Source organism: Meles meles, chromosome 2, assembly GCF_922984935.1.
Source record: "Meles meles chromosome 2, mMelMel3.1 paternal haplotype, whole genome shotgun sequence".
In the NCBI taxonomy this organism is placed as follows: domain Eukaryota; kingdom Metazoa; phylum Chordata; class Mammalia; order Carnivora; family Mustelidae; genus Meles; species Meles meles.
The window spans coordinates 48,010,133-48,037,954 of NC_060067.1; the positions used below are offsets into that span (position 1 = coordinate 48,010,133).

Sequence of the window (27,822 nt, forward strand, 5' to 3'; positions counted from 1 at the left end):
TGAGCCAAAGGCGGATACTTAACCAACTGAGCCACCCAGGCACCCTAGAGGTATCCTTAAGATTTTAAACTATTCCTATCTTTGGCAGAAGAGACTGAGTAATATAAAATGTTGCTTTGTCTTGCCTTGAGTAAAGAATAAAGGGACAGCACACTAACTACTCTTTGTTTCTTCTTATTCTGCAACTCAGACTCATTGCCCAGAGAGGAGAGTTCTTTCTGATTCTGGTAACATTCTAAAATAACCTGAAAGAAGAAATTATTCTGAAGAATTAAGTTTATGGAAAGCTGTAGGTTTACCCCATTTAGCAACAATTTTTATTCTGAATGAATATCTTCCTAGAACCTATTATATACATCTATTTTTTCAATATATTTCAATATATTTCAAATATATTTCAATATATTAGCCCCTTCCTTTTCCTCTGAAAGACACTCTAGTGTACACAGTAACATTTCCCAAAGCAAAAGGGCATGGTGATGGAGAACACCGCAGTCAAAGAGCTTTGGGTTCAAAGTCTGGATTTGAAACTCACCAGCGGGACAAGTTGACATGCTATGCCTCAGCTTCTTTATCTACAAATAGGGATATTAATACCTGCGTCCAAAGGTACCTGCCCTGTAAGCATTCAATGAATGAACATAAGCAATGTGCTTATTAGCACCCTGCCTGGTACACAGTGCTGCTTGGAGAACACTGGCAGCTGGAGCTGTGGCTACTCTTATTGTTATTACAGCAATATTTTTCCTTGGTGTCTTGAGTTCCTAATAAAAGTCTTAAATTATGATAGTATGCTATACCTCAGTGAGACCTTTTAAAAAGCTTTTACATAAAATGGTCCTAGCCTGATTTTCTGGAGTGCTCTTATGTGCTGGTTTATCATTTTTCTATTTTCCTTTGTGAAGCCTCTGATTTTCATTTCTACTGTTGTTAGTCATCTTTACTATCTCTATTGGCCCTTTCCATGCTTCTAGTTTTGCAGGGGACCATAAACACTGGTAAACCAAGCTTGTTAGGCATGTGTGTGAAGTAAAAGCTAATATATTTTTTTTAAGATTGATTTATTTATTTGAGGGAGCGCAATTGTAAGCGAGCGAGAGGACGGGGAGAGGGAGAGAAACCCTAGCTCAGAGCCCAAAACAGGGCTCAATCTCACAACCCTGAGATCATGACCCGAGCTGAAACTGAGAGTTGGACACTTAACCGACTATGTTCTAAATTAAGTTAAAAAAGCTCTCCTAGGAATGGAAAGAGGAAGAACTTGACTCCATGGACACTTCTTTGGGCTCTTCAGAGGTATTTTTCCTTTGATTTCCTGATTCTTGGATAAACATAAAAAGTTGTCTGAAAATTAGGTTTCCAAGGAGTCAGAGGTATAACATAAATGTTAAAATTAAAAATCCTCTAATTTATTTCAATTAAATACTCATTAAACCCCTGTGATGACTAGATGCTGGGGGAACAAAAATTAATATGGCCTTATACCTCAAGGGTCTTGTAATCTAGAAAGGAAGATGAAGCATTAACAAATAATGTCAAGATAATATAATAAGAGGTATCAAAGATTTTCACACTGGATACTATGGGAGCCTAAAGAAAGGGTCCTTAACCTAACCTGGGGAAGCAGGGAGAGCTTCTGGAAAAGGATTGTGCCTGAGGTAAGCCCTGAGAGCAGGTAAAGAAAGGTTTCTCCATACATGAGAATGGAGAGGTAATGGGGCAGGAAGCACACGGTGCTCTGAGAGAGTGCACAGGGCTGCATGTGCATGTGTGTAGCTAATCATTTGATATTCCTTTCATAAAGAAAAGTGAGATAGGAAAAGGGCAGATACAAAGCTAGGAGCCAGACTGAGCAGAGGCCTGAGTCAAAAGAGGTCCTTGATTGCCAGGCCGAGAGGCTTGGACATTACTTATAAAGAGATGATAAGCTGAAGAAAACTTTAAGGAGAAAAATGGCAATTTTGAGATTTTCCTTTTAGATGTAAAACTCAGACAGTACTGTGAACAATAAAGCAAAGCTAGAAAAGGCTGGAAAAAGAGAGACTAGTGAGGTGTCTATTACAATTAATAAGCTAGAGATGGTAAAGCCTGGTTGAGGACAAAGCAGCAGTTATGGTGAAGAAGAGAGAAGGGAGAGGTCCCAGATGCATTTTAAAGATAAAATGGGATGGCCCTGGTGACTTATTAGATGAGGGGGATGCAAGACTGAGAGGAGTAAAGGATGCCTACCTGGCATTTGGCCTTGAATGACTGGTTAGATGAGAGTACAACACAGTTTTGTTTTGTTCTTAATTTCGTCTTGTTTTTGCTTTCTTTTTTGAATAGTGGGTAGAGGAAGATAAATGAATGAGTTCATGCTGAGATATGTTAAGCTGGAGTTAATTATTTTAGAGGTTAGAATTGAAGATGTAAATTTCAGAGCAATGAACACACAGAACCAAGAAAGCAGGTAAAAAAGCCTGAGGAAAACATGTGGAAAGAAGAGCAGCAGAGGGGCACCTGGGTGGCTCAGTGGATTAAGCCGCTGCCTTCGGCTCAGGTCATGATCTCAGGGTCCTGGGATCGAGTCCCGCATCGGGCTCCCTGCTCAGCAGAGAGCCTGCTTCCCTTCCTCTCTCTCTGCCTGCCTCTCTTGTGATTTCTCTCTGTCAAATAAATAAATAAAATCTTTAAAAAAAAAAAAAAAAAAAAAAAAAAAAGAAGAGCAGCAGAGTCGGGGTGGGATGAGCCATGGGAGAACACCGGTGCTTCAGTTCAGAGGGGCAGATAAGGATGGCCGGTGGAAGAACCTGAGAGGTCACACTGACAGGTGCGTGGAGAGATCAGTGCTGTGAATGCCAAGTATGACTTCCACATGGAGAGGTTGACAAAGAAGCAAAATACACCAGTAGCAGCTGCATTTTTTGAGCACTGGCTACTTATTAGTCACTGTGCCCTTTTTATAGATCATGTCTCATCTAATCCATGTGCTATCGATGATGCATCTGAAGCTCAGCAAAGTCATATAACTTACCCAAGGTCACAGGGTGAGCTGGCAGAACTGGGATCTGAACCCACATCTGTTGGATTATAAAGTCCATGACTTCCTCAGGATGCAACTTAAAATTATCAGAAAGAGGAATGCTCTATATTGCTTTTCCGAAAAGCAGATCTTAAGAAATGTCCAATAATCTCAAAGGAATACTTAATATCTAATGAGGTCATTACGCATTTGATCAGTTTATACAGTCAAAATAGATTATCTTGGTGATATATTTCTTCAAAATCTTTTTAAAGATTTTATTATTTGACAGAGTGTGTGAGAGAGCATAAGCAGGGGAGGGGCAGAGGGAGGGGCAGAAGGAGAGGCAGAAGCAGGCCCCCACTGAGCACAGAGCTTGAGGTGGGGCTCGATCCCAGGACCCTGAGATCATGACTTGAGCAGAAGGCAGATGCTTAACTGACTGAGCCACCCAGGTGCCCCTTCAAAATATTTTTATTTCATAAATACCACACTTATAAAATTATGAGAATAACAAAGTTTAACACCAGGCAATGCACTCAACTGATTCGAGCACTATTGCAGGGAAATCAAAAGGAAGGCCCTGAGCCTGGGTGCCTCAGCTGGAGAAACATCTGTCTTCGGCTCAGGTCATGATCCTGGAGTCCTGGGATCAAGCCTACATAGGGCTCCCTGCTCAGTGGAGAGTACTCATTCCTCGGCCTGCCACCCCCCACCTCCGCTTGTGCTCTCTGTGTCAAATAATTAAATGAAATCTTAAAAAAAAAAAAAAAAAAGGAAGGCTCTGGATGGACCCAGTCAGTGTCCTGCAAAAGAAAATGAAGTACCCTAGACCTAAGTCTGATCAGCTTTCTCACAAACATCACTACTGGTTTCAAGGAAAGCCAGAGAGGGTGTGCACAGGTTAGCACAAACCTACCACAAACATGGAAAAATTCACTAAAATATTCTTTTTTTCTTTTCCTTTTTTTCTAAAATAGATATTCTATAAAAGGTTTACTTTAGATAATAAATTATCCATCTCAACATAGAAAAGGTCACATTTGTTACAAAAGTTGCAATTTTCCTATTTCCCACTAGAGGAAGCAATAGTATTACTCTTACCATTTGGTGGATAAAAGACTGCATATTCTTCTAGTCCTAGTTTTCCTGTAAGAAAAACCATAGAAGATTTCAATATGATTAAAATAAATCTTTAAAAAACAACTAATTTTGTGGATGTACTCATAATGGTGTTTTGAAAACTACTAGAGTACCAGCTCCTTTGACTTCGTTTCAGGATATGGAATTAATTTGAAAATCTACCAGCTAATCTTTTGATTTTAGCAAATCTTTTCCTCAAAGTCAACAGTATAAACTTAAGTATGAGCAACTGATACAAAGCAATTAAAAGAAACAAATGCTTTCAACTTCCTTAAGAACTTAAGAAGAGAAGCGTCCATTTAGAAGCAAAGACTTGTTTTGTTAACTATAAATCATTCTAATTTATTCATTAAAGTAAGTCCTAAGCTTCACAATGCCTCATTAGTTTATATGCCTTTGGAATGTGCTGAAGAGTTAAAAATTAAATGTCTTAAACCATTTAGTGGTAATATTTTCTGAATCCTAAAACAGTTTATGTGGTCCAAGAATGAGGCTAAATATTGGGAATCAGGATTGTTTCAGAAAATTAGAGTAATTTCACCATAATCAAACATTTAAAAGTAGTTTTAAAAAATAGCTTTCCCTCAAAAAAAAAAGAAAAACTAGCTTTCCCTCAACTCTTAAGGTTCTGAGTTTTTTCCTGCTTTCCACTGAATATGTTTAAGTAGCTTTTATCTTAACAGGTTTTTTTTTCCCCTAATACCTTTAAGTCTATTGAATAGTCTCATGCATTCTTTTTTTTTCATTTTATTCATTTTTTCAGCGTAACAGTATTCATTGTTTTTGCACAACACCCAGTGCTCCATGAAAAACGTGCCCTCCCCATTACCCACCACCTGTTCCCCCAACCTCCCACCCCTGACCCTTCAAAACCCTCAGGTTGTTTTTCAGAGTCCATAGTCTCTTATGGTTCACCTCCCCTTCCAAATTTTTTTTTTTTTAATAAACATATAATGTATTTTTATCCCCAGGGGTACAGGTCTGTGAATCGCCAGGTTTACACACTTCACAGCACTCACGATAGCACATACCCTCCCCAATGTCCATAACCCCCTCCCCCTCTCCCAACCCCACCTCCCCCCAGCAACCCCCAGTTTGTTTTGTGAGATTAAGAGTCATTTATGGTTTGTCTCCCTCCCAATCCCATCTTGTTTCATTTATTAGTCTCATGCATTCTTGCACTTGGCTTTAAGGTTAAGTTTTTAGTGGAATTTTTTTTTTTTTTTTTTGACAGTGGTGACAGAGAGGAGAAAAGAATAAGGAGTATGAGCAATTTAGGTTAGGGCGGAGATAACAAAGACTGAGCTTGAGACTAAGGAAAGATTGGAATAATGAAAAGTGGATGTGTGAGAGAGAGAGGGAGAGATATGGATGGTACAGAGCACCAGCTGGATATTAAATATAGGGCTAAGTGAAAACCCTTGTAAATTTCTCAGTGGTAAGAGACTGAGAGTCTCTGTTGTTCTACCAGAGTGACTCTGGTGGACTTCTGGATGAGGACTGGTCACCAGAAAGACCAAGTAATTATTAGAACCTTGGAATTTTCAGCCCCGTCTGCTATTTTCCAGAGAGGGAGACAAGTGCTGGAAATGAGGTCAGTAACTGCTCATGCCTACCCCAGGAAGCCACCATAATATCCCAGTAATAAGGCGTTCAGAGAGGTTCCAGGTAGGCTGACACACAATCACTGGGAGGATGACACACCACCACTCCACGGGGGCACAAGCGCCTATGCTCAGGACACTCCCAGACCTCATCCTATGTATGTCTTTATCTGGCTGTTCATCTGTATCCTTTATCATGCCTTTTAAAAAACTGGCAAATGTACATGTTACCCTTGGTTCTGTGAGCCCCTCTAGAAAATTAATTGAATTCAAAAAGCAAGTTGTTGGATACCGCCCCCCATCTACAGCCGACTGGTCAGAAGGACAGCAGGTTATGTAGACCTGTCCTAGGGCAGGGACTATAGTCAGGTTAGACAGAATTGGGAGATACAGAAGAAATAGTTTCTTTCTTTATGGGAACAGCAGAACCATCATACACAATGGGGTTATAAGCTCTCAGTGTTGGGTGTTCATCACTTAATAAAAAGGAGAAATTGGTAAAGGCTTCCAGCTGAAATTAGATCTGTTGTCAGGTGACAGCAAGATATTGAAATAGCAATATCTTGTAGGCAGCTAGTGATAAAGGAGAGCAGAAAGCCCTCAAATAGAAATTAGAGAGCTAATAGTATATAAATTACATCAAATTTTAAGGGTGGTAGACCATTCCAAGGGAAGCAATAAAGAAGGAAAAAGGAGGTAGAAAAAGCAAATTTGTGTGATAAACTCATAATTAGGAGGGAAAAGAAAAGTCAACAGATATGACAAAAATAGCAACGGAGGACAAAAAGGCAGGAAAGATAAAAGAAGCAACTCTAAGTGCTGCTTCTGGGAACCACTTGCTTGTGATTGTGATGAGTTGCTTGCCCCCTGATTTGAGTAGGAGTGAAAGCATGGTTACAATAATCTGAGAGAAATCTTCAGTACTTTACAATAAAAAATTCAACAACACCAACAAATGCTATAAAATGTAACAGGCTTGGTATCACTTTATAGCATTAAAGTCTTAAAGTCTTAAGTCTTAAAGACTACTCCCTTAATGTAACTAAAATTTTACCTCTTATGTATTCAACAACACCAATAAACGCTATAAAATGTAACAGTCTTGGTATGATTTTGTAAGTCTTAGAAAATACTCCCTTTATGTAACTAAAATTTTAACTAAAATTTTACCTCTTATGTATGATTTCGGTGGTGAAGCACTGTTGTACGCAAAATGACCCAACACAGACGTATCCCGGGAAAAACAAAGTAATACCTGGGTACAATAGTGTAAGAAACAAACAATTAAGCACTGTTTTATAACAGGTAATTTATTGCTATTTCCCGTTTAGGAGAAGCAGGGTGGAATCTTTCCAGGTCAGTGTGGTGTCTGGAAATGGGAGGAGCGCCCTCTATTGGTACACCTATGCTAAGTGTTTTAGTGGATGTTAATGTGATTTTTCACTCAAAGTTGACCCAAAGATTTCTGCTAGCCACATAAACCTTGAACAATAGCAGATAATGTATGGTACTAAATACCATTTGATTCTTTTATTGTTTTCTATCTGGAAATGAGAAACAGCTGGGAGAAATTTAACCCAGTAACAAATGTGTAGTGGGGACCCTAGTTAACTAGAGTGGCAGAGTCGTTTGGGAAGTGCAGGAAACTGGACCTAGAGTCTTCGCAGGAATGCAGCAGCCGGCAGTTGGGCATGTCAGGGTAGGAGGGAAGGCAACTCATGGCATCTAGAAGGGAAGGCAGCTGGAGAACAAGTGGCAGCCCAATACAGGTTAGTAGCTGGTTGTTCTGTCCAGCAGGTGGAGTGTGGCATCTGCCTGGTGATGAAAATAGGAAGGGCAGAAAGTCAGAATCAGGGATTTCCTTAGGAGGAACTGGGTTGCTGACATCAGCTTAGAACCTGGGGGCAAAAGGTTGATCCCAAGGTGCAGTGACAGGAAATCTGGGTCCTGGTATTGGAAGACCTGGGATTCAAAAGATATTACTGAGAAAAGAATTGGACATGGCAGGAAAAAGGCAGAAGTCCAGTTAATAGAGTAGGGGCACAACGTCAGGGTTGGACTAGCCGCAGGAGCCAATAGAGAAACTGTAGATCCAAGGCATAAGATCCATAAGGCATTAAGAACGGGGCCCAGCATTAGAAAAAAAATAGATAAGGAGATTGCACATCAGTGAGGCCCAGTGGTGAAATGCATACCAACCACTGCCACTGATTTATTTTTATTGTATTTTAAAAGATCATACAAGGAATACATGGTTATGGTAAAAATTAGAAGTACAGATCATCAAATACCCCTAAGCCCAGCTGTGTTAACATTCTGATGTATATCCTTTCAGACTGCTCTTACATGTACATCCATTTTTCAAGCAGAATTATGTATGCTATTCTATCCATTTTTCTCAATAATGTAAATATTCTCTGCTCATATTTTTAATGTTGCAGAAAATGTGTCACTATATGGATAAACAATAGTTTATTTAACCTGTCTTTTATTGTTGAACATTTAATTATTTCCACATTTCCCCAGCTGTAACAATACCGCAATAAACCTCCCTAGAGTTAAATATTTATGTACAGCTTTATTTAAATTCCTAAAACTGGACTAGCTGTCTGCTGAAAGCAATGGGCATTTTATTTTATTTTTTAAAGATTTATTTATTTATTTATTTGACAGACAGAGATCACAAGTAGGCAGAGAGGCAGGCAGAGAGAGAAGCGGAAGCAGGCTCCCAGCCGAGCAGAGAGATCCCAGGACCCTGGGATCGCGACCTAAGCCGAAGGAAGAGGCTTTAACCCACTGAGCCACCCAGGTGCCCCGCAATGGGCATTTTAAATCTAAACCTTTTGATACACATTGCCAAACTGTCCTCTAGATAGAGTTTGCTTTGTTTTTGTTTTTAATAATTACAGTGATAACATAGTGCATCTTTTCTATTATTCTCATCAAAACAGGTTATCGGGATCTTATAAGTAAAAACAGCATTTTACTTTAATTACTAATAAAGTTGAAAACTTTTCCACTTGCATTTCTTTTGCTATTTTCCAGCTCATCATCTTAGTCCATTTTAAAATTGATGTCTTTAAAATTATTCCTTTAAATTTTTTTTATATGAAGAATTCTAACCTTTGATCTAATAATATGTTATGAATGGCTTTGCTCAAATAATTTGTTACTTCTGACACAGAGATGTTCTTATTTTTTAAATGCTGAAATCTACCAACACTTCCTTTCATGCTTAGAAAGCTCCTCCTTCCCACATTTAAAATACTATTTTAAAGTATAAAATAAAATCTTTATATATTCACCTAGATTATGAAAGTTTTTAGTGTTTTCACTAAATATTTCTGGTTCTTCCCCTTTGGGAATATATGTCAACTTGTCTTTTCTGGCCACTTTGGGGTTAAATGTTGCCATGTGATTTGCTCTCTAGTCAATGAAACAGATACGTGTTATTTGAAAATTTCTAAATGGAAGTTTCAAGAACTAGAACAATAACCATATTCCTTCTTTCCCTCTTCACAGCAATCATGTTACTCCATAACATGGTTATGTTATGTTATGTTATGGTGGTTACTCCATCAGCCTACGTTCTGGAGTGAAGATGACACAGAGCTAGGTCCCATCCTATCAGATGGACATGACCATGAGCAAGAAATAAACCTGTGTTGTTTTAAGCCACTGAGATTTTGGATTTGTGTGCTATGCAGTATAATCTAGTGCATCCTGACTAAAACAGGAAATTCTGTCTAGCATTTTTTTAGTGGCTTAAAACAACAAAAATTTATTCTCTCACAGTCCTAGAGACCAGAGACCCAAAATCAAGGTATTGGCAGGGCCACACTCCTTCCAAAGCTACTGGGGGAAAATCCTCTCTTGTCTCTTCCAGTTTCTGGTGTCTCCAGGTGTTCCTTGGCTTGAAACTGTACAACTCTAACCTCTGCCTCTGAATTCATACATTCTTCTCTTCTTTCTCCTCTAAGTATCTCTCTCTTTTTTGTTGAAGTATAGTTGACATACAGTGTTATATTAGTTTCAGGTGTACAACATGGTGATTTCACAATTCCATACATTATGCAATATTCACCTCGTTAAGTGTACTTACCTTCTATCACCACACAAAGTTATTATAATACTATTGACTATAATCCTTATGCTCTACTTTTAATCCCTATGACTTATTTATTACACAACTGGAAGTTTTCACCTTTTGCCTATCCTCCCACCTCTCTCCTGTCTGGCAACCACCAGTTTGTTCTCTGTATTTGTAACTCTGTTTTTGTTTTTTGTTCATTCATTTGTTTTGTTTTCTTAGGTTCCACATATAAGTGAAATCATGTGGTTTTTGTCTCCTCTGCCTGACTTATTTCACTTAGTATAATACTCTCTAGGTTCACTCATGTTGCTGCAGATGACAAGAGTGACGAATGGGTAAAGAGGGTGTGGTATATAAATACAATGGAATATTACTCAGCCATAAAAAAGAGTGAAATCTTGCCATTTGTATAGCATTTCTGATAAATTCGTTTTGTGGTAAAATCATTACCTATCTGGAATTTATTTTGAAACTGCACTGCTAGAGTTCAAATTAGAATTTGAACTCCACCACTTATCATCTGTGTGACATTGGGAAGTTACTAGGCTTCGTGGTGTTTCAGTTTCCTCACATGCAATATGCATACCATAATATCTACATCAAAGGCTATTGTAGGGATTAATTAATATACATATAGTGTGTTGGGGTGCCAGGGTGGCATAGTCAATTGAGTATCTGACTCTTGATTTTGCCTCAGGTCATGATCTCAGGGTCATGATATCAAGTCCCATGTCAGGGGGAGTCTGAGAGTCTCTCTCCTCCTTGAACCCCGCTCCCCCCCCTCCCCCGGCTTGTGCTGTCTCTCACTCTCTCTCTAAAACAAACAAATAAATCTTTTAAAAAAAAAGTGTGCAGAACAGTGCCTAGCACACGGTGAATATTATTAAAATGTTAGCTGGTATTACTACTACTATTACTTTAATTTTATTCTATATTCTGTATTTCCCCACTCCCTAGTATATTTAACTTGGTGTTTGTTTTTATTTATATGGCTTCAAATTTAAATTTTGTTTATCCCCATTTCTGGAAAATTCTCAGCCATTATCTTTTTGGATGATGCCTTTACCCCATTCTCTGTTCACTTCTACTTGACTTCTATAAGATGTGACTGAGCTACACTTACTTGACCTGCCATATTTCTTAATTACTTTTATTCTGTGCTCCATTCTGAATGATTTCTATAGATGTTATCTTTTTAAATCAGTTCACTAATTCTTTCCTTCTGTTTCTACTATGCCCTGGACACTCTTCTAGGTGCCTGGTGTTTGGGATACAACAAAGGAAACAGACAAACAAATTAAAATAAAAAAAAAAACCTCTCTGTGGAGCTTAATTATGGTGGGGGTAATAAATAGCAAACATAACAAATAATTACATGATATGGTATTTTAGGTTGTAGGTGTTAAGGAAACACAGTAAAGGGGAAATGGGAAAAGATGGTTGCCATTTAAGAGCAAGGGCTCAGAACTTTCTCACACTGTTGGTAAGAATGCAAGTGGGGGTAGCCACTCCAGAAAATAGTATGGAGGTTGCCCAAAAAGTTGAAAATAGGGCTACCCTATGACCCAGCAATTTCACGACTGGATATTTACCCCAAAGACACAAATGTAGTCATCTGAAGGGGCATCTGCATCCCAATGTTTATAGCAGCAATGTCCATAATAGCCAAACTATGGAAAGAACCCACCAGGTGTCCATCAACAGATGAATGGATATATATATTATTCATACACACACACACACACACACACACACACACACACACAATCTCCACACAATGGTATACTACTCAGGCATCAAAAGAATGAAATCTTACCATTTGCAATGATGTGGATGGAACTAGAGGGTATTATGCTAAGTGAAATAAGTCAATCAGAGAAAGACAGTTATCGTATGTTCTCACTGATAAATGGAATTCAAGAAACAAAACAGATGATCCAGGGAAATTGAGGGAAAAATAAAAGAAGACAAAACCAGGGGCGCCTGGGTAGCTCAGTGGATTAAGCTGCTGCCTTCAGCTCAGGTCATGATCTCAGGGTCCTGGGATCGAGCCCTGCATCGGGCTCTCTGCTCCGCAGGGAGCCTGCTTCCTCCTCTCTCTCTGCCTGCCTCTCTGCCTACTTGTGATCTCTCTCTCTCTGTCAAATAAATAAAATAAAATCTTAAAAAAAAAAAAGAAGACAAAACCAGAGAGGGAGACAAACTATAAGAGACTCTCAATCATAGGAAATAAACTGAAGGTTGCTCAACGAGATGGGGGTAGAGGGATGGGGTAACTGTGTGATGGACATTAAGGAGGGCAGGTGATGTAAGGAGCACTGGATATAAGACTGATGAATCATAGGCCTGCTGAAATCAGTAATATATTATATGTTAATTAAATTTAAATAAAAAATGTCTAAACGTTAAAACAAAACAAAACAAAAACAGAGTGCTCAGGGTAGAAATCATTGAGAAGATAACTTTTTTTTTTTAAGTTCAGTTAGCCAACATATAGTATATCATAAGTTTTTGTTGTAGTGTTCAACGATTCATTAGTTGCATGTAGATAACATCTAATCAAAGACTAGAAAGGACTTGAGAAAGTTAACATGCAGATATCCAGGGGTAGAGCATTCCAGGCAGAAGAATCAACAATCGAAAAGCTGCTAAGGCTGGACAATGCCTGATATGTGAGAGGAACACCATGAATACAATTGTGGCTGGAGCATATGAGTGGGAAGAGATACATGAAAAAAGTAAAGAGAGACGGAATTATGCAAGGCATTGCAGGCCACTGTCAGGATACTGGCTTTCATTGTAAGTGAAATGGAGTGCCACTGCAGGCAGGGTTTTCAGCAGAGGAGTATAATGATCTAACTGATATTTTATAAGGCTCACTCTAGCCACTGGGAAGAAATTGGCCATGGGGGTGGGGCAGGGGCAGAAGGATGGAGACCCTTTGGGAAACTACTGATAACAGTTTGGACTAAGCTGGTAGCAGTGTGTGCTGGACACTGGGATGTGCCATCCAGATTCTCTTTAGGAATAAAGGACTTAGCTGCTAGTGGTGCTGAAACAGACGATTCACAACTGCCCTCAGTAGTCAGCTCCTTTCAGGGACTGCCTCTCCTCAAGAGAGCTATTTTGCTCAAGGATCATGCCCCTTTCCTGGAATGGCCTGCATCCAATGACAACTGATACTTGGAAAAAGTTCTGAACTTCCTGCCCCCATCTCAGGATTAGCTGAGGCTTTCATTTATACTGTAATGCAGATAGACTTCTTCCTCTACTCAATCCTTCTTTTATTCATTGTCATTCTACAGGTGTTGATCCTAAGAGCACTGTGTAATAAATCTTTGGCATGTTAATCTCAATTTGGGTCTCCATCCCTGGGAACTCATCTTGCAACATAGTGAAAGTGGGGAATAATGGTCAAATTTTAAATATAATGTCAGAAAAATAGGAATCAAGAATAATGTCAAGTGGAAGGATGTTTGATTTGAGTAAGCGTAAAATGGGGTTACCATTAACTGAGATAGGGAAAGCTGAGTGGAACAATTTGGGGAGTGATTTCAGGGCTTCAGTTTTCAACGTACTATATATTTCAGGTATCTGCAAAATACCCAAATGAGGTATTGAATAGACAGTTGGAGATACCAGTCTGGAGTATGGGAGAGAAGTTTGGACTCAAGGTATGAATGTAGACGTTATCAACATAAAGATGATAATGAAAGTCACAAGATAGTTGAGCTTGGTGAAATCAGCAAGTGAGTAGGTATTACAAGAGAAAAGACCAAGAACTGAGACCTGGGACACTTTAACAAAAGATATGAGGGAGAAGGGAAGGAACCAGTCTTGGAGACTGAGGAGTAACCAAGAGAGGCGAATTTCCCATGATGCTAATGAAGGGTCTCTATAGGACCTCTCATTAGGATGGGTCCCTTTGAGTGCTGGGAATTGCTGGGAGGTGTAGTGTCCCCTAAGTAAGGAGGGGAAGTCAGGATGTGACCAGAAAACATTTCTAAGTATGCATTTCTAGTAAACTGCCTAATAAGATCTCAGAAAAAGGGGACCTGAGACTCTTACTATTCTAATAATGAGTTATGATTTTCCCCCTTGTTCTAAACCATTATGCATGTGCTTACCTAATTACGATTTATTTACAATATATCTTCTATCTTTAAAGGGTTTCCCAAATTATATAAACTTTAGTTCCCAAAATGCTAGATTTGCCTCTGGTGACCAGTAAAGTAAGAGAAGAACCAAAAACAGTGTAGTGTCTTAAAAGCCAAGTGAAGAAAGGGCACAATTAGGTCAAATGCTGTTAAGAGATCAATTAAAAAGAGGACTGGTCAGGGGTGCCTGGGTGGCTCAGTGGTTGGGCCGCTGCCTTTGGCTCAGGTCATGATCTCAGGGTCCTGGGATCCAGCCCCGCATCGGGCTCTCTGCTCAGCAGGGAGCCTGTTTCTTTCCCCTCTCACTGCCTGCCTCTCTGCCTACTTGTGATCTCTCTCTGTCAAATGAACGAAAAATCTTAAAAAAAAAAAAAAAAGAGGACTGGTCATTGGTCATTAGAATTAGTTATTGGGGACCCTCACAACAGCTGTTTCAGCTCAAAAGGTAGAACACCATATACAGTGTTCAGTATCTGACTTTTTTTTTTTTTAATACTTTATTTGTCAGAGAGAGAGAGAGTTCAAGCAGTGAGAGCAGCAGGCAGAAGGAGAAGCAGGCTTCCTGCTGAGCAAGGAGCCTGATGTGGGACTCGATCCCAGGATCCCGGGATCACTACCTGAGTCGAAGGCAGACGTTTAACCGACTGAGCCACCCAGGCGTCCCTGACTTTTTTTAACTTAACAGTGAATTTTAGAGATCCTTTCTTACCAGTACATATGAATATATTGCTGCTTTATATAAAGCTACTTCATTTTAAGAGCTGTACTGTATTTTATTATAGATATATACCATAATTTATTTAATGGGTTAGTCACCAATAAATGAACATTTAAGAAATTTTCAACTTTATGCTATTTCTGGCAAAGCCAAAATAATTTGCCTTTTACTGTGTCATTTTCACATATATATGAATATCTCTGTAGGACAAATACATAGAAATAGCATTGTCCAGAGGATAGGTGCATTGAAAACTGTAATGAATGTTTGGTTATGTAGTCACATTCTTTGGTATCTTCTATCCAGAAATTCTTTATATTTATAGCGTGAGTGAACTCAGTCTCTTTGTCATCCAACTCTTTATTTTCCACTGTATATTCTAACTGATTACTTCTCATTTTTAGGAGTAAATAATTTTAATATTTTATTTGGTAAACACATATTTAACTAAATTATTTTATTAGTTATAATAGCTTTCAGTTAATTCCTTTGAATTTTTATGTATCTATACTTGATAATAACTTTATATTTTTTCTAATATCTGTAACTCTAATTTATTTTTCTTATCTTGTTCATTGGCTAGAAATTCCAAAATGATTCATGCTCTTTCTTTGCTTTAGTGGGAATATCTCTAGTATGTCAACCTGAAGTAACAACTTATGTTAAGATGGCAAAGGTTGGTTTCACACAAATATTATTTATATGTCATGAAAAAATACTTCCATTCTTTTATATAAAGAGTACAGAAAAATTGGGCGCCTGGGTGGCTCAGTGGATTAAGCCGCTGCCTTCGGCTCAGGTCATGATCTCAGGGTCCTGGGATCGAGCCCCGCATCGGGCTCTCTGCTCCACAGGGAGCCTGCTTCCTCCTCTCTCTCTGCCTGCCTCTCTGCCTACTTGTGATCTCTCTCTGTCAAATAAATAAATAAAATCTTTAAAAAAAAAAAAAAAAAAAAAGAGTACAGAAAAAAAGGATGTTAAGTTGCATAACAGTGTAAATATATTTAACACTACCAAACTGTATAGTTAGAAATGGTTAAGATAGTAAATTTTATTTATGTTTTTTATAACAATGTAATAAAAGTTGTTATTAAATACAGTTTCAAATATATTTTGGGCATCTATTGACATAATCATATCTTTTTTGTTGAGATATAATTAACTTATAGTAATATTATAATAGTTTCAGGTATACAGCATAATGATTCAATATTTGTATATATTGTGAAATGATCATAATTATATAATTTTTATTTTTAGACCTATAATTGCGATGAATATCTGCCAATAATTTAGTAAAATCACTGAGTTCTAAAAAATCCTAAACCTATAAAATTTTGTCAAATCAGTAAATAACATTAATCTCTTCTCTTGTCAAACTTTCCTGTACCACCATGGTACATAAAATAATGCTCCCCCAAGAGACACCCACATCTTAATCTCAACTCGGGGCTTGATCCCAGGACCCCAAGATCATGACCTGAGCCAAAGGCAGATGCTTAATCAACTGAGCCACCCAGGTACCCCTCAAGATTTTTTTTTTAAGATATCTTTCTATTTATTTTTGAGAGAGGAAGAGAGAGAGTGTGTGCACACAAGTTGGGGGAGGTGTAGAGGGAGAGGAAGAGATATAATCTCAAGCAGACTCCAAGCTGAGAGTCGAGCCCAACGTGGGGCTCTGTCCCACAACCCTGAGATCAGGACCTGAGCTGTCATTAAGAGATGGATGCTCAACTGATTGAACCACCCAAGTGTCCCAGGAAGGGATTATTCTAGATTATTTTGTTAGGTCCAACATAATCACAAGGATCCTTGTAAATGAAGGAGAGAGGGAACAGGGTCAGAATCAGAGAAATCTGAAGATACTATCTGCTAGCTTTGAAGATGGAGAAAGGGACCATGAGCCAAGAAATACAGGTTTATCCAAAAAGCTGGAAAAGGCAAGGGAATGTATTCTCCTTCAGAGCCTGTAAAAGGAACACAACTCTGACAACACCTTGATTTTAGCTCACTAAATCTCATTTTAGACTTCTGATCTTCAGAACTGTAAGAAAATACTTGTTTTAAGCCACTAAATTTGTGGTAATTTGTTACAAAAGCAATAATAAACTAATACAATTAATATAACTAATACAGTAACATGGCTAATATAATAATAAACCAATGCAACCAATGATAAATTAATATAATTAAAGTAAAATAATGCAAAAGGAAAATATACTTACAAATATCTTTCCAGCATTGCCTGGAAAGAAAACAATTTCTAAAGAAATGTTCATATTAATTCTCCCTTAGCAGGCTGGTGGGAATATACTAATGTTATGAGAAGATCTGTGCTTAAGTATAAGCACAGATATAATATAAGCCCTTGAGTCTCTGTTGCCCTAGAGAAGACAAGATATCTGAGACTGCTGTAGAGAGAATCCTGGTGACTGTAAGGTGATAATGCCAGAGGTGGTATGTCAGACATTATGTTCTGATGGGCCACCCTAGCACACAAGCAAAGATCTGCCAACTTTCATTCTAACCCGGGTTGTTTTAGCTTCTGAGATTCCAAATTTGTATCTGTAAGGAAGTAACAGTTCAGTTGTAAATTTGCTATAAAATTTTGTGATTATATAAAGACAACAATTTTAATTAACCAGAAACAAACTAGCAAATTAACTAGGAAGTTTAACTTTGATTACTTACTAATTAAGTGAAAATTGAACTTTATGAGGATAAGGTTATACATGGTAATGATTTACTTTATGTAGGAGAGCTATAAGAAACTGCATTGTGATTCCCAGCTATGGTTTATACAGCAGAATTACATCTAAAATGTGCACATACAGCTACAAAAGATTTACTTGAGCCTATAGTTTTCTTCAGTCTCTTGAAAACATATTTATGGTGAATGTTTCTAAGAAATAAGTTATTTATGTAATAAAAAGAACATAAGGAACAATTGATATCAATTGTTAATCACTTTAACTTAGAATTATTACACAATTTTCATTTGCGGCTTTTGCATTTTTATTCAAACCAACTTAGAGAATTTCAAACGATAAATTTTCAAAAAAGATTCTTTAAAACACTCTTCCCTGATTTAAATTTTCATAAATTAAAGGGCAAAATTTACAAGGACTTTGACACTGGGCAGTCCTAGCTTAGGGTCATGGTAGCTGTACTGAGCTTGGGCTCTGAGCCTCTGCTTCTCCACCGGGAAAAATGGGAATAAACCTGCCTTATGGTTTTTGGGTAATTCTTATGGGTTAGAATAACTAATAACATAACAATATATAATATTATTATGTAAAATATATAGCTAATAACATAACTAATTCTTATGGATAAAAATTAGTTATGAAATACATAAAGTATCTAGAGCAGATCCTGAAACTTAACAGGCAATGCATAAAAAAATGACAAAAGGACTGACAATCTCTCTTGCAATGATTGGAGAATACTGGGAGAAAAATAAAATACAAAGCCTGTTTCTGTACTAATTTCTTGCTTAGGTATTGGCTCTCATCTTCTTATCACATTCTTTTAGAGAAAAACAAACATTTAGAATCTTTCCCTTCTCTGTCTGGCTGGCTTCCAACCTAATGTTCTTTCTGTATGACTAATCTGAATTCCTGGAACCACTAAGCTTGTAACTATCGAAAACCTGAAAATCTGGTCATTCTTGAGTCTTACATCTCTCTCAACCTGCATATTTAGCCAGTCACCAAAATCTTCCTTTGATAGTTGTTCTTCCTTCCTTCATTCTCCCCTTCCCCCCCTTCCTCCTTCCACAAGTATTTATTGAAAACATACTGTGTGGCTGGCACTGGTTAAATTTATTTTAGTCACATGGTAAAAGCAATGGAAAAAATTAATGCAGACATGAGGGATAATGCACGCACACATGCACAAGTCTATACTGGGAGAAATCTGCTACTTAAATTAGGACCTAAAAGTAGTCAGGAAATGAGCCTCGGGTAATAAGGCTTTTGGCAGAAGAACAGCTCCTGGGAGCACATAGGTAAGCCTGGAGTTTAAGGGAGAGATCTAGAAAATGGGGATTTGTTAGTACATAGGTGATATAAAGCTGTGAGAATAGATGAGATCACCAAAGGCAAAGACAAAAAGAAAAAAGAGGCCTGAGGACTTATCCTTGGGTTACTCCAGGATAAGATACTGAGAGGAGGAGAAACCAGCCAAGGGGAATGAGAATGCCAGCTAGTAAGACAGAAGGAAAATGAAAAGCAAAATATCCTGGAAAATAAGAGAAGAAAGAGAAGAAGACAAGGAGAGTGGATGATTAACCAAATGAGATGAGTAAGATGAGAGATGGGAACTAAACTAATGGGATTCAGCAATATGAAGTCACTTGTGACTTTAGTGGAATAGCTGGGCAAAAAAAAAAGTAATAAAGAAGGATTCAAGAGAGAACAGGAGGATAGAAATTGAAAACAATACGGATTTTTTTTTTAAAGACGTTATTTATTTGAGAGAGAGAGAGAGCACGAGTACAGGCTGCTTGCTTATGACCTGAGTCAAAGGCAGACTCGTAACCCACTGAACCATTTAGATGCCCCAATATCTATGGATTTTTTTTAAAAAGAAGTTTTGCTGAATAAGAAAACAGATGAATGGGACTGTAGCTGGAAGGAATAGGGATCAAGAAAGATTCTTGTTCCAGGGTGTCTGGGTAGCTCAGTCAGTTAAGTGCCTGACTTCGTTCAGCTCAGGTCATGATCTCAGAGTCCTGGGACTGAGCTCTGTATTGGGCTCTCTGCTCAGTGGGGAGTCTGCTTCTTCCTTTCCCTCTGCCCCTCCCCCAGGTCATGCTCACTCTGTCTCTCTCAAATAAATAAATCTTTAAAAAAAAAGAGTTTTGTTTCATTTTATTTTGTTTTGCTTTTTGGATGAGAGGAATAACAGCATATTTGTATACTGAGAGGAGTGACCCAATAGATACAGGAAAATGGACAACAGAAAAACTAACAATTGCACTGTTGTTGAGTACCTCTTTTGAGGTTAGTGGTCATGAACATAAAGCACAGCTGACTATCATGGTTGCATGTTTTTCAAAAGCATACTGCTGTCACAGAATTGGTAAAGAATTGTATTTAACCAGGGTTAAGGTTTGGTCAGGTCATTACTACTAGATAGTGGGAGGAAGGCAAGGGAGTTGAACATGTATTCAAGAGGACGTGATTATAATGACTGATAGATCATGCTATTGGCATTTCTTTATTTGTCCTCTCTTGTCTACTCACACAGACCTTGCTCTCTAACAGGTGCTCACTAACACTTACCTGAACCACTGGAGCCGCTCATTGCCATGCTAATCTCTCCTCACCAGTCACTGGTGAGCAAGTGTCTTGGTGAGTAAGTGGTTCATGTGCATTTTTGTTTTTCCCATTCTCTTCCTAATTCCTTGCCTTTAAGAACCAGACATTTCTTATAACATTTCTGTTTTGAAGTCACCACTAAACTGTACTACTCCTAGAATTTATGTCTACTTTAACTGTATTTGCATGGAACATTACATAGACTTAGAGCATTTATCAAATTATAACTAGGTATTTGCCTTTCCCTTCATTTTCCACTAAAATGTGAGCTTAATAAAATCCTTTTATGTGGCACCTAACACAGTGCCTGTATCAGAACACTGACATGGATACATGAACAAATGATATATGATTGCCCCTCGGCCTTCCTTCAACTCCATTCAATGGCATTAAAATATCTGTAAGTATAGCATACTCTAATATGTCTGTATGGCTGAGTATATGCTAGATAAGCCAAGCATAGGATAGAAGATCTGTCACACAACGGAATGAGTAAATCCCCATGTCTTCCCTTTACTATACAGGGATTCTTCCTTATGGATATTTTATATACTTTGGACCACAAGTCAACTTTTACAGGTTGTCATGATTTACTAGAACCCCAAAATGATTAAATTACCCAATTTACTTCTGTGGAATAAGGAGCATCTTCTGTTTGAACACATTTTAAAACTGGCAATTTAAAATTTTCAAAATCACAAAGTATTTTTAAGAATTTCATACAAAATAAAAACTAACTAAATTTTGGAATACTAAAAATTTCACCTATTACTCGAAGCATTATTTGTATAATAGTGTTGTTGTCTATAAAATTTAGGTAACTAGCATGAGACACTTGGGAACAGTGCCTGGTGTTTCCTTGTAACATAGACCCAGATTTCCCTTAAAAAGAAAACCTACTGGAGGTTTTCTCATCTATCTATGGACACAGCAATGTCACATGTCATCTAACTTTGTAGTCTAGTCACAAAACTCAATAAATGGCTTAGGATCCAGGGCATAGCCAGAAACATTAAATTCACTTTATTATCATCAACAGTTTCCTCACATAGCAGTTATGTAGCTAGGCAGTTCTGCCAAAGCAAAGTCTATAATTAACGATTAAAAAACAAAACAGAACTATGCCTTCTCTCTCTCACACACACACATACATGCACATCTATGAATAATTTTTTTCCCAGAGAAAAATCAGAATTCTATTTCTGATAATAGAATATTGTTTTCAATACATACAATTACATATATTTTTACTACATAAAATGAACTTCTCTCTTCTTTAGTCAGACTAATTATAAATCATTAAAAGCTATAATCATGGAAAGTGTTTCCTTAATAACTATCTGCATAACGCCCCAAGACAAAGTTTATGTATTATAATTATCCTTTTCTTTATTTTATAGGGATAAATATCCACATGAAAGCTTATTTAGTATCATTTCTGAAGTATTAAGAGTAGCAAAAGCCATGAGATCTATGGCTGAAAAAAATTACGTAAAATCTAAAAAAAAATTTACAATGGGGACTGGACTATTGATAAGAATAAAAAATAAAAGTTAAAGCACACTCCTACAGTATTACTGTCTGTCATATGAATTAATATCCAATGCTCTACATAAATACCTTAAGACAATTTTAAAACATTTTTATGGTGTTTTTGTCTCCTTAACTAAGATAGAATGTAAGCCCACCAAAGGTAATTTAATTTATGTATAACATAGAGATCAATAAAGGTCAATAAATAATTACTGATGATTACTCTGCTTTTCTCAGAACACATCCATTGTTCATAAATAATTCTGTTTGTCAGACTTAGAGTCACTTACAAGTTTTCCAAATTTTTCTGGGAAAATGAATATCTTTCTATATCCCCCCTTAGCCATAGGGAATATGTTCCAAGACCCCCAGTGGATGCCAGAAACCACAGGTAGTACAGACCCTGTATACATATACTATACTTTTTCTTACATATACATACTATGATAAAGTTTAGTTTATAAATTAGGCATAATAAGAGATAAAGAACAATAACTCATAATAAAGAAGAACAATTATAACAATACTCTGTCATGTAAGTTATGTGGATATGGTCTATCTCTCAGAAAAGGTCTTGTACTGTACTCAACTTTCTTCTTTTTGTGAGTATGTGAGATAGTGAAATGTCTACGTGATAAGATGAAGTGAAGGGAATGATGTAGGCATGTGATGGAGCCTCAGGCTACTATTGACCTTCAGACTATACAGCAGGCGGAGGATCATCTGCTTCTGGACCACGGTTGACTATGGGTAACTGAAACCATGGAAAGCAAAACTGTGGATAAGCAGGTACCACTGTACCTTCAAGGGTTAATTCTGGAACTTATTTCAAGAAATTGTTACAACTCTCATTTCAAAGGATACCCTTACTGATTCTGTTCACTGAAGGAAGCGGATTTGTTACCTGGTAAGTCCCTTTTACCACCCCTAAAAAGCTTTTGTAATTGTAACTTGAAACTGACAATCCTCTTCTCCCCAGTCACCAAAGGGAATGAAATTGTCAACTTTACACTTTCTCTTTATATTTACCCACACGCTGAAGGAGAATAGTAAACATGCTATAAATCGTGTCATTACTGATCTTTAGTTGATTTTATAATATATATATTCCTGTGTTTAGTGTTGTAACAATGTCATGTTTAGGATCGAAATAATTTGCACAGGAAGGACCAAAAAATTTAACAAGTTAAATTAAAATTTTTGCCAAGCAGTAGATATTTAGTTTGTTTGGTTTCATTTGTTTTATATCTTTAATATTGAGTAACATTAACTGATCTGTTTCCCTTAGGAGTGAGTTCACAAAAAGGCTCTATCACATCTAGACCTAAACTCGACTTAAGGAAATCTTGAGCCCTCTATAATGACAGCCAATAATTCCTAAAATTAAGACTTCAGATAAAAGAAGAAATCTTCCTTCTCAACAATGAAAAAAAAAAAATCAAACAGCATCAATGGAAAAACATATGATGTTAAGATAAGCATTTTCATTCAGTATCTATAGCATGGTATGCACTGGGACTCACTGAGGACCAAAACACTATGGAATTTATATGGGAGAGACAATCTTAAATAATCAAGCCATAAGAAGAGCTATAAATATAAGGTATGAAAAGTACTACATAGTACTTTAAAAGCACACTTCAGATGGTCATGACCTTGTTGTGTGTGTTTGTGTAGGGAAGTAGGGTGTAGGTCAGGGAAGGTATATGTCAGGAAGTGATATTTTAGCTGAGAGCTAAGGGAAAAATAGGAATTTACTTGGTGAAGAGGAGAGGGTAACTCTTTCACATCAAAGGAACTGTAGGTCTGATGGCCCCGGGGTAGAAAGGAACACAGGGAACTTGAGGAGTGAAACAATCAGTAGTTGGAACACACTGGGCCAGAGAGCTCAGGACAGAGGTAAGCAATGCAGCAGGGTTGCTGGGCCAGGCATGTAAGGTCATGCAGGCCCCATGAGGGATTTTGGTCTTTTTGGTTTTGATCACACAAGTGGCATGAATTGACTGGTGTTTTTAAAAGACCACTCTGGGCAATCCGGTAAGAAAAAGAAATAAAAGACATCTTAATAGGCAGAAAAAAAAGAAAGTCTTTATTTGTAGATGATCTTGAGACAGGGAAACTGAAGGGACTCCATGAGAAAAAAAGAGTCGCTTTATTTTTTTCCCTTTGCTTCTTTTCCAGCTTCTATTCTTACTAGGACCTGCACCCCTGCCCTATGCATGCCTTAATGTATGTCCTCCTCATAAGGGATGAAGATATAATGATTTCTTTGGAGGCTTCCAGCATGACAGATACCATCTAAGGAATGACCAGGTGAGGCCATCATGTGCATAGTCCAGACTACTGTCACTGAGCACCTTGACACTAAAACCTTCTGGCTCTAGGGAATAAGTGACTATGATGGACACTTGGAGCCTGTCCTTGTTTTGACCAATTCCTGGATGCCTGAGAAGACACGTGTACAGACCACAATGTCAATAAAAACCCGGGGCCCCAAACACAGGCTCCCTTGTTTCCTCTCTGAGGCTCCTAGACACTATCTGATCTGCTCACTCACTACTCCTTCAGTAAACTCTGCTTTTGCCTCCTGCTGGCTCGAGTTTGATTTCCATCCCGTGTGCAGCCAAGGACCATCTTGGCTGGTCCTATAGGACTCCCTCTGGGTCCTCAGACCCAGCTTGCCCGCATCATCTTGGCAACCACAAAGGGACCCACAGAGGAACATCGGTAACCCCAAATTGAGTCTGCGAAGCACAACTTGTCTTTTGGGAACTGGTAAGTTCCTCCTCTTGGAAACAGAGCTGGTTTAATGCTGATGTAATTTTTGTCTCTGTGCTTCTCGTTTTCTTCCTTCATTCTCCAGGGAGGAAGAAAAACTGGGAAAACTGGTCTGTGAAGCTGCATTTCTTACTCCCCACTCTCTCTGTGCTTTGAAACTCTTTTTACTCTGGCTTTCAGACAACTTCAAGGCTGTTAGTTGTCATGAGGGACTGAGTCACTCAGCTCTAAAGAAAAGGAACACTTGTTCCTTCCCACTGAAAGGTGTTCTGAGACAACTAAAGACCAAGGGGAGTAACAGAGATTATTTGAGACAGATGTGGTCCCATAGGAAAACTTCCGCCCAACCACGGTAATTAATTTTTGGCTCACACAGGGTTGTGTGTGTGCAAGCACGTGCGCGCGCGCGCACACACACACACACACACACACACACACACACACACACACAAAATAAAGAGTGGTCCTGGTGCCCCCAGTGGCAGTGGGTTTTCAGCTTATAGGGATGAGACACATGGCATCTTGTTGGATAAGGGAGGAGAAATGTGACAAACTAGAATCTTTTGCACCCTTTTGCTCAATATGCCAGATCCTATCACTCCTCTACACCTGTATCTATCCCTCTGAATTTCTGCCTTTTTTCACCCACTGTTCACCCCATCATTGAGGAATTACATTGTCTGACCATAGTATTCAGCATTAGCAGGCTTCTCTATCCTTAAGAGATTATCTTTCCTTTTGGTTTCTAGGAAACTCCATGACTTCTGATTCATCTGGCTGGGGCCACTGTAGCCAATGACTTTCTCCTCTGCCTCAGATCTCTGGCATTCTGAACAGTATTATCCCAGAATCTAATCCTCCCTTTGTCCTAATCTGACTCCTTGCTTACGGTCCTAAATGGGAGCAAGAATGAGCATTCCTACAGATTCCCATTTGTTTCTTACATGATTAGGCACAATTTATGCTGAGAAGTTGAAAAAGAAGTTAATATTCTACTGTAATGGGGCTTGGTCCCAGAATCACTTGGAGGACCAAGAAACCCAGCCTGCAATGGGATTTTGAGTTACAGTACCATTTTACAGCTTGATTTATACTGTAAGAGGGAAAGGAAATGGAATGAAGTACCTTCTGGGTTACCTTTAAGGCCCTGTATCAGGACCCCAAAGGACAATGTAGTTTGCATGGCCTGAGTTCCTAAAGCAGTGGAGGCACTTGACATCCTGGAACTGATTTTGATGTTTGATCTGACTTGGGGGAAACCTACGGATCTTATCGTCTCATTGCTGCACTTTAGAGGAGGGAATGAGACCATGCATAGTTAAGCCAGTTAATTCAATAAAGTAAGGAAAGAAACTCAAGGAAAGGATGCAAATCCAGCTTTCTTTGGAGGCTCTCTAGTGGAGGCTTTCCAAAAGTATACAAGTACAGACCCCAATTCTCCAGAAGAGCAGTCCCTGTTGGCTGTGCATTTTATCCTGCAATCTGCAGCAGACATCAGGGGAAAATGACAGAAGGCAAATGGTGGGCCCCAAACTCCTATGAACCAATTATTGGATATGGCTTTTGCTGTCTTTAATAATAGAGACAGGGCAGAGAAGGAGAACAAGTTTGTCCAACATAAATACCATGACCAACTTTTGGCCACAGCACTGGTAATCACTGTATGTGGAAACCTGTGAGGCCGGACTTGGGCAAAGGCACACCAGAGCCCCCAGCTCACAAAAGGCTGGGTCTCAATCAATATGCCTTCAGTAAGATGAACAGCCACTGGAAAAAGGATCGTCTCCATCTTGGAAGGAAGGTGGGTTCAGTCCCAAAACTTTTGCTGGCCCAAGTTATGGAGGACTGAAGGGGTCTGAGCTCTCTCTATGACTCTTCCTGGACATATCAACATAATATACCAGGAGCCAGGCCATCTCTGATGGGGAAAGTAAGGATATTGAGTTTTTACTGGACACAGGAGCCATTTACTCTGTCCTGACTCAGCCTAATGGGCTTCTAACCCAGCACTCCTGTATAGTTACTGGAATAGATGGATGGCCACAGGTGGAACAATCTACTTGTCCACTAGCTTGTGGCATGGGCTGTCTCTTGTTTTCACATAGCTTTCTCCTGATACCTGAATGCCCTACTCCCTTACTGGGGGAGTTGCAAGAGCAACTCACTTGCTAAGCCATAAGCTATCATCCAAATAGGACTAACAGACCCAAATGTAGACAAAACAAAGTTTATAATGGTAATAGGCCTAAACATGCAAGTGGTAAATAACATTTATGTGCCAGACAGTATACCATACCCTATTATAATCAGAATAATGCCCAATGTATGGAAAACAGAAGTTCCTAGGCGAGCCAATGTTTTATCCATTGTTATCTCCCTAAGACGACGTGTAGAATATTCTTAGAATACCTAAAAAGGTATTCAGCCTCTAATTAAGAAATTTTTGAAATATGGATTATTAACTTCTTGTCAGTCACCCTGTAATATCCCCATTCTACCAGTTAAGAAGCCAAATGGGGAGTACTGTTTTACCCAGGATTTGAGTGCAATTATTGAGGCAATGATTCCTATTCATCCTATAGTCCTTAACCCTTATACTATACTGACACAAGTTCCTCCAGATGCAAATTAGTTTATGGTATTAGACTTAAAGGATGCTTTCTTCCGCATACCAGAACACCCTGACTCTCCACTGCTTTTTGCTTTTGAATGGACTGATCCTGATACTTGTGAGACCTCCCAGCTGATCTGGATAGTGCTGCCTCAGGAATTCACAGACAGCCCAGATTTGTTTGGGTATGCTTTAAAAAGGGAATGGAGGGGGGAGCAGGGGTATTTACAACTGATTAGTGGAACTCTACTCAATATGTGGGTGATATATTGATTGCTAGCCCAACAAAAGAGGATTCTGATGAAAACACAACCCTCACCCTTAACTTCTTAGGACAATGGGGTAGAGAGTATCTCTCCAGAAAACCCAGACTTCTAAGGAGAAGGTTCAATATGTGGGCTCTGTCCTCACTCCAGGGGCACAGACACTGGCCCTGAACAGAAAAATCAGCTATTCAGTACCTCAAGCAAAAAGGCAATTGAGAACCTTCTTAAGTGTGGTAGGCTTTCGTTGCATTTGGATTCCAGCCAAACCCCTTTATAAAGCATTAGAAGGAAGTGACTTAGAACCCCTGGAATGGAATGATGACTGCCACCAAGCCTTCGAAGGTATGAAAGAAAAACTGAGCACTGCTCCTATCTTGGGGCTCCCAAACCTGGAAAAACCCTTCACCTCAAATGTGTGAGAAAGGAAAGGAATAGCTTTGTGTGTCTCAGCTCAAAAACTCAGACCCGTTCCTAGACCAGTAGCTTCTTTCTCTAAACAATTGGTTCTGGTAGCAGAAGGATGGCCAGAATGTTTATGAGCAGTGGCTGTGACTACCCACCTAGTTGGAGAAGCTAGCATATTTACTCTAGGAA

At 38.6% G+C, this 27,822-nt stretch overlaps 1 protein-coding gene across 4 annotated transcripts in view; it reads right to left on the reverse strand.

The window, feature by feature from the left end:
• Positions 1-27,822, reverse strand: part of TBC1D19 (TBC1 domain family member 19) — a 151,861-nt gene that overhangs the window by 25,635 nt on the left and 98,404 nt on the right. For all 4 annotated transcript variants that reach the window (XM_045998271.1, XM_045998270.1, XM_045998272.1 and 1 more), the window contains 2 exons: positions 6,919-7,003; positions 4,106-4,150 (listed from right to left, as the gene is read on the reverse strand). In XM_045998271.1, the coding sequence (XP_045854227.1) occupies positions 4,106-4,150; positions 6,919-7,003 (130 nt within the window). The remainder of the gene's footprint in view (positions 1-4,105; positions 4,151-6,918; positions 7,004-27,822) is intronic.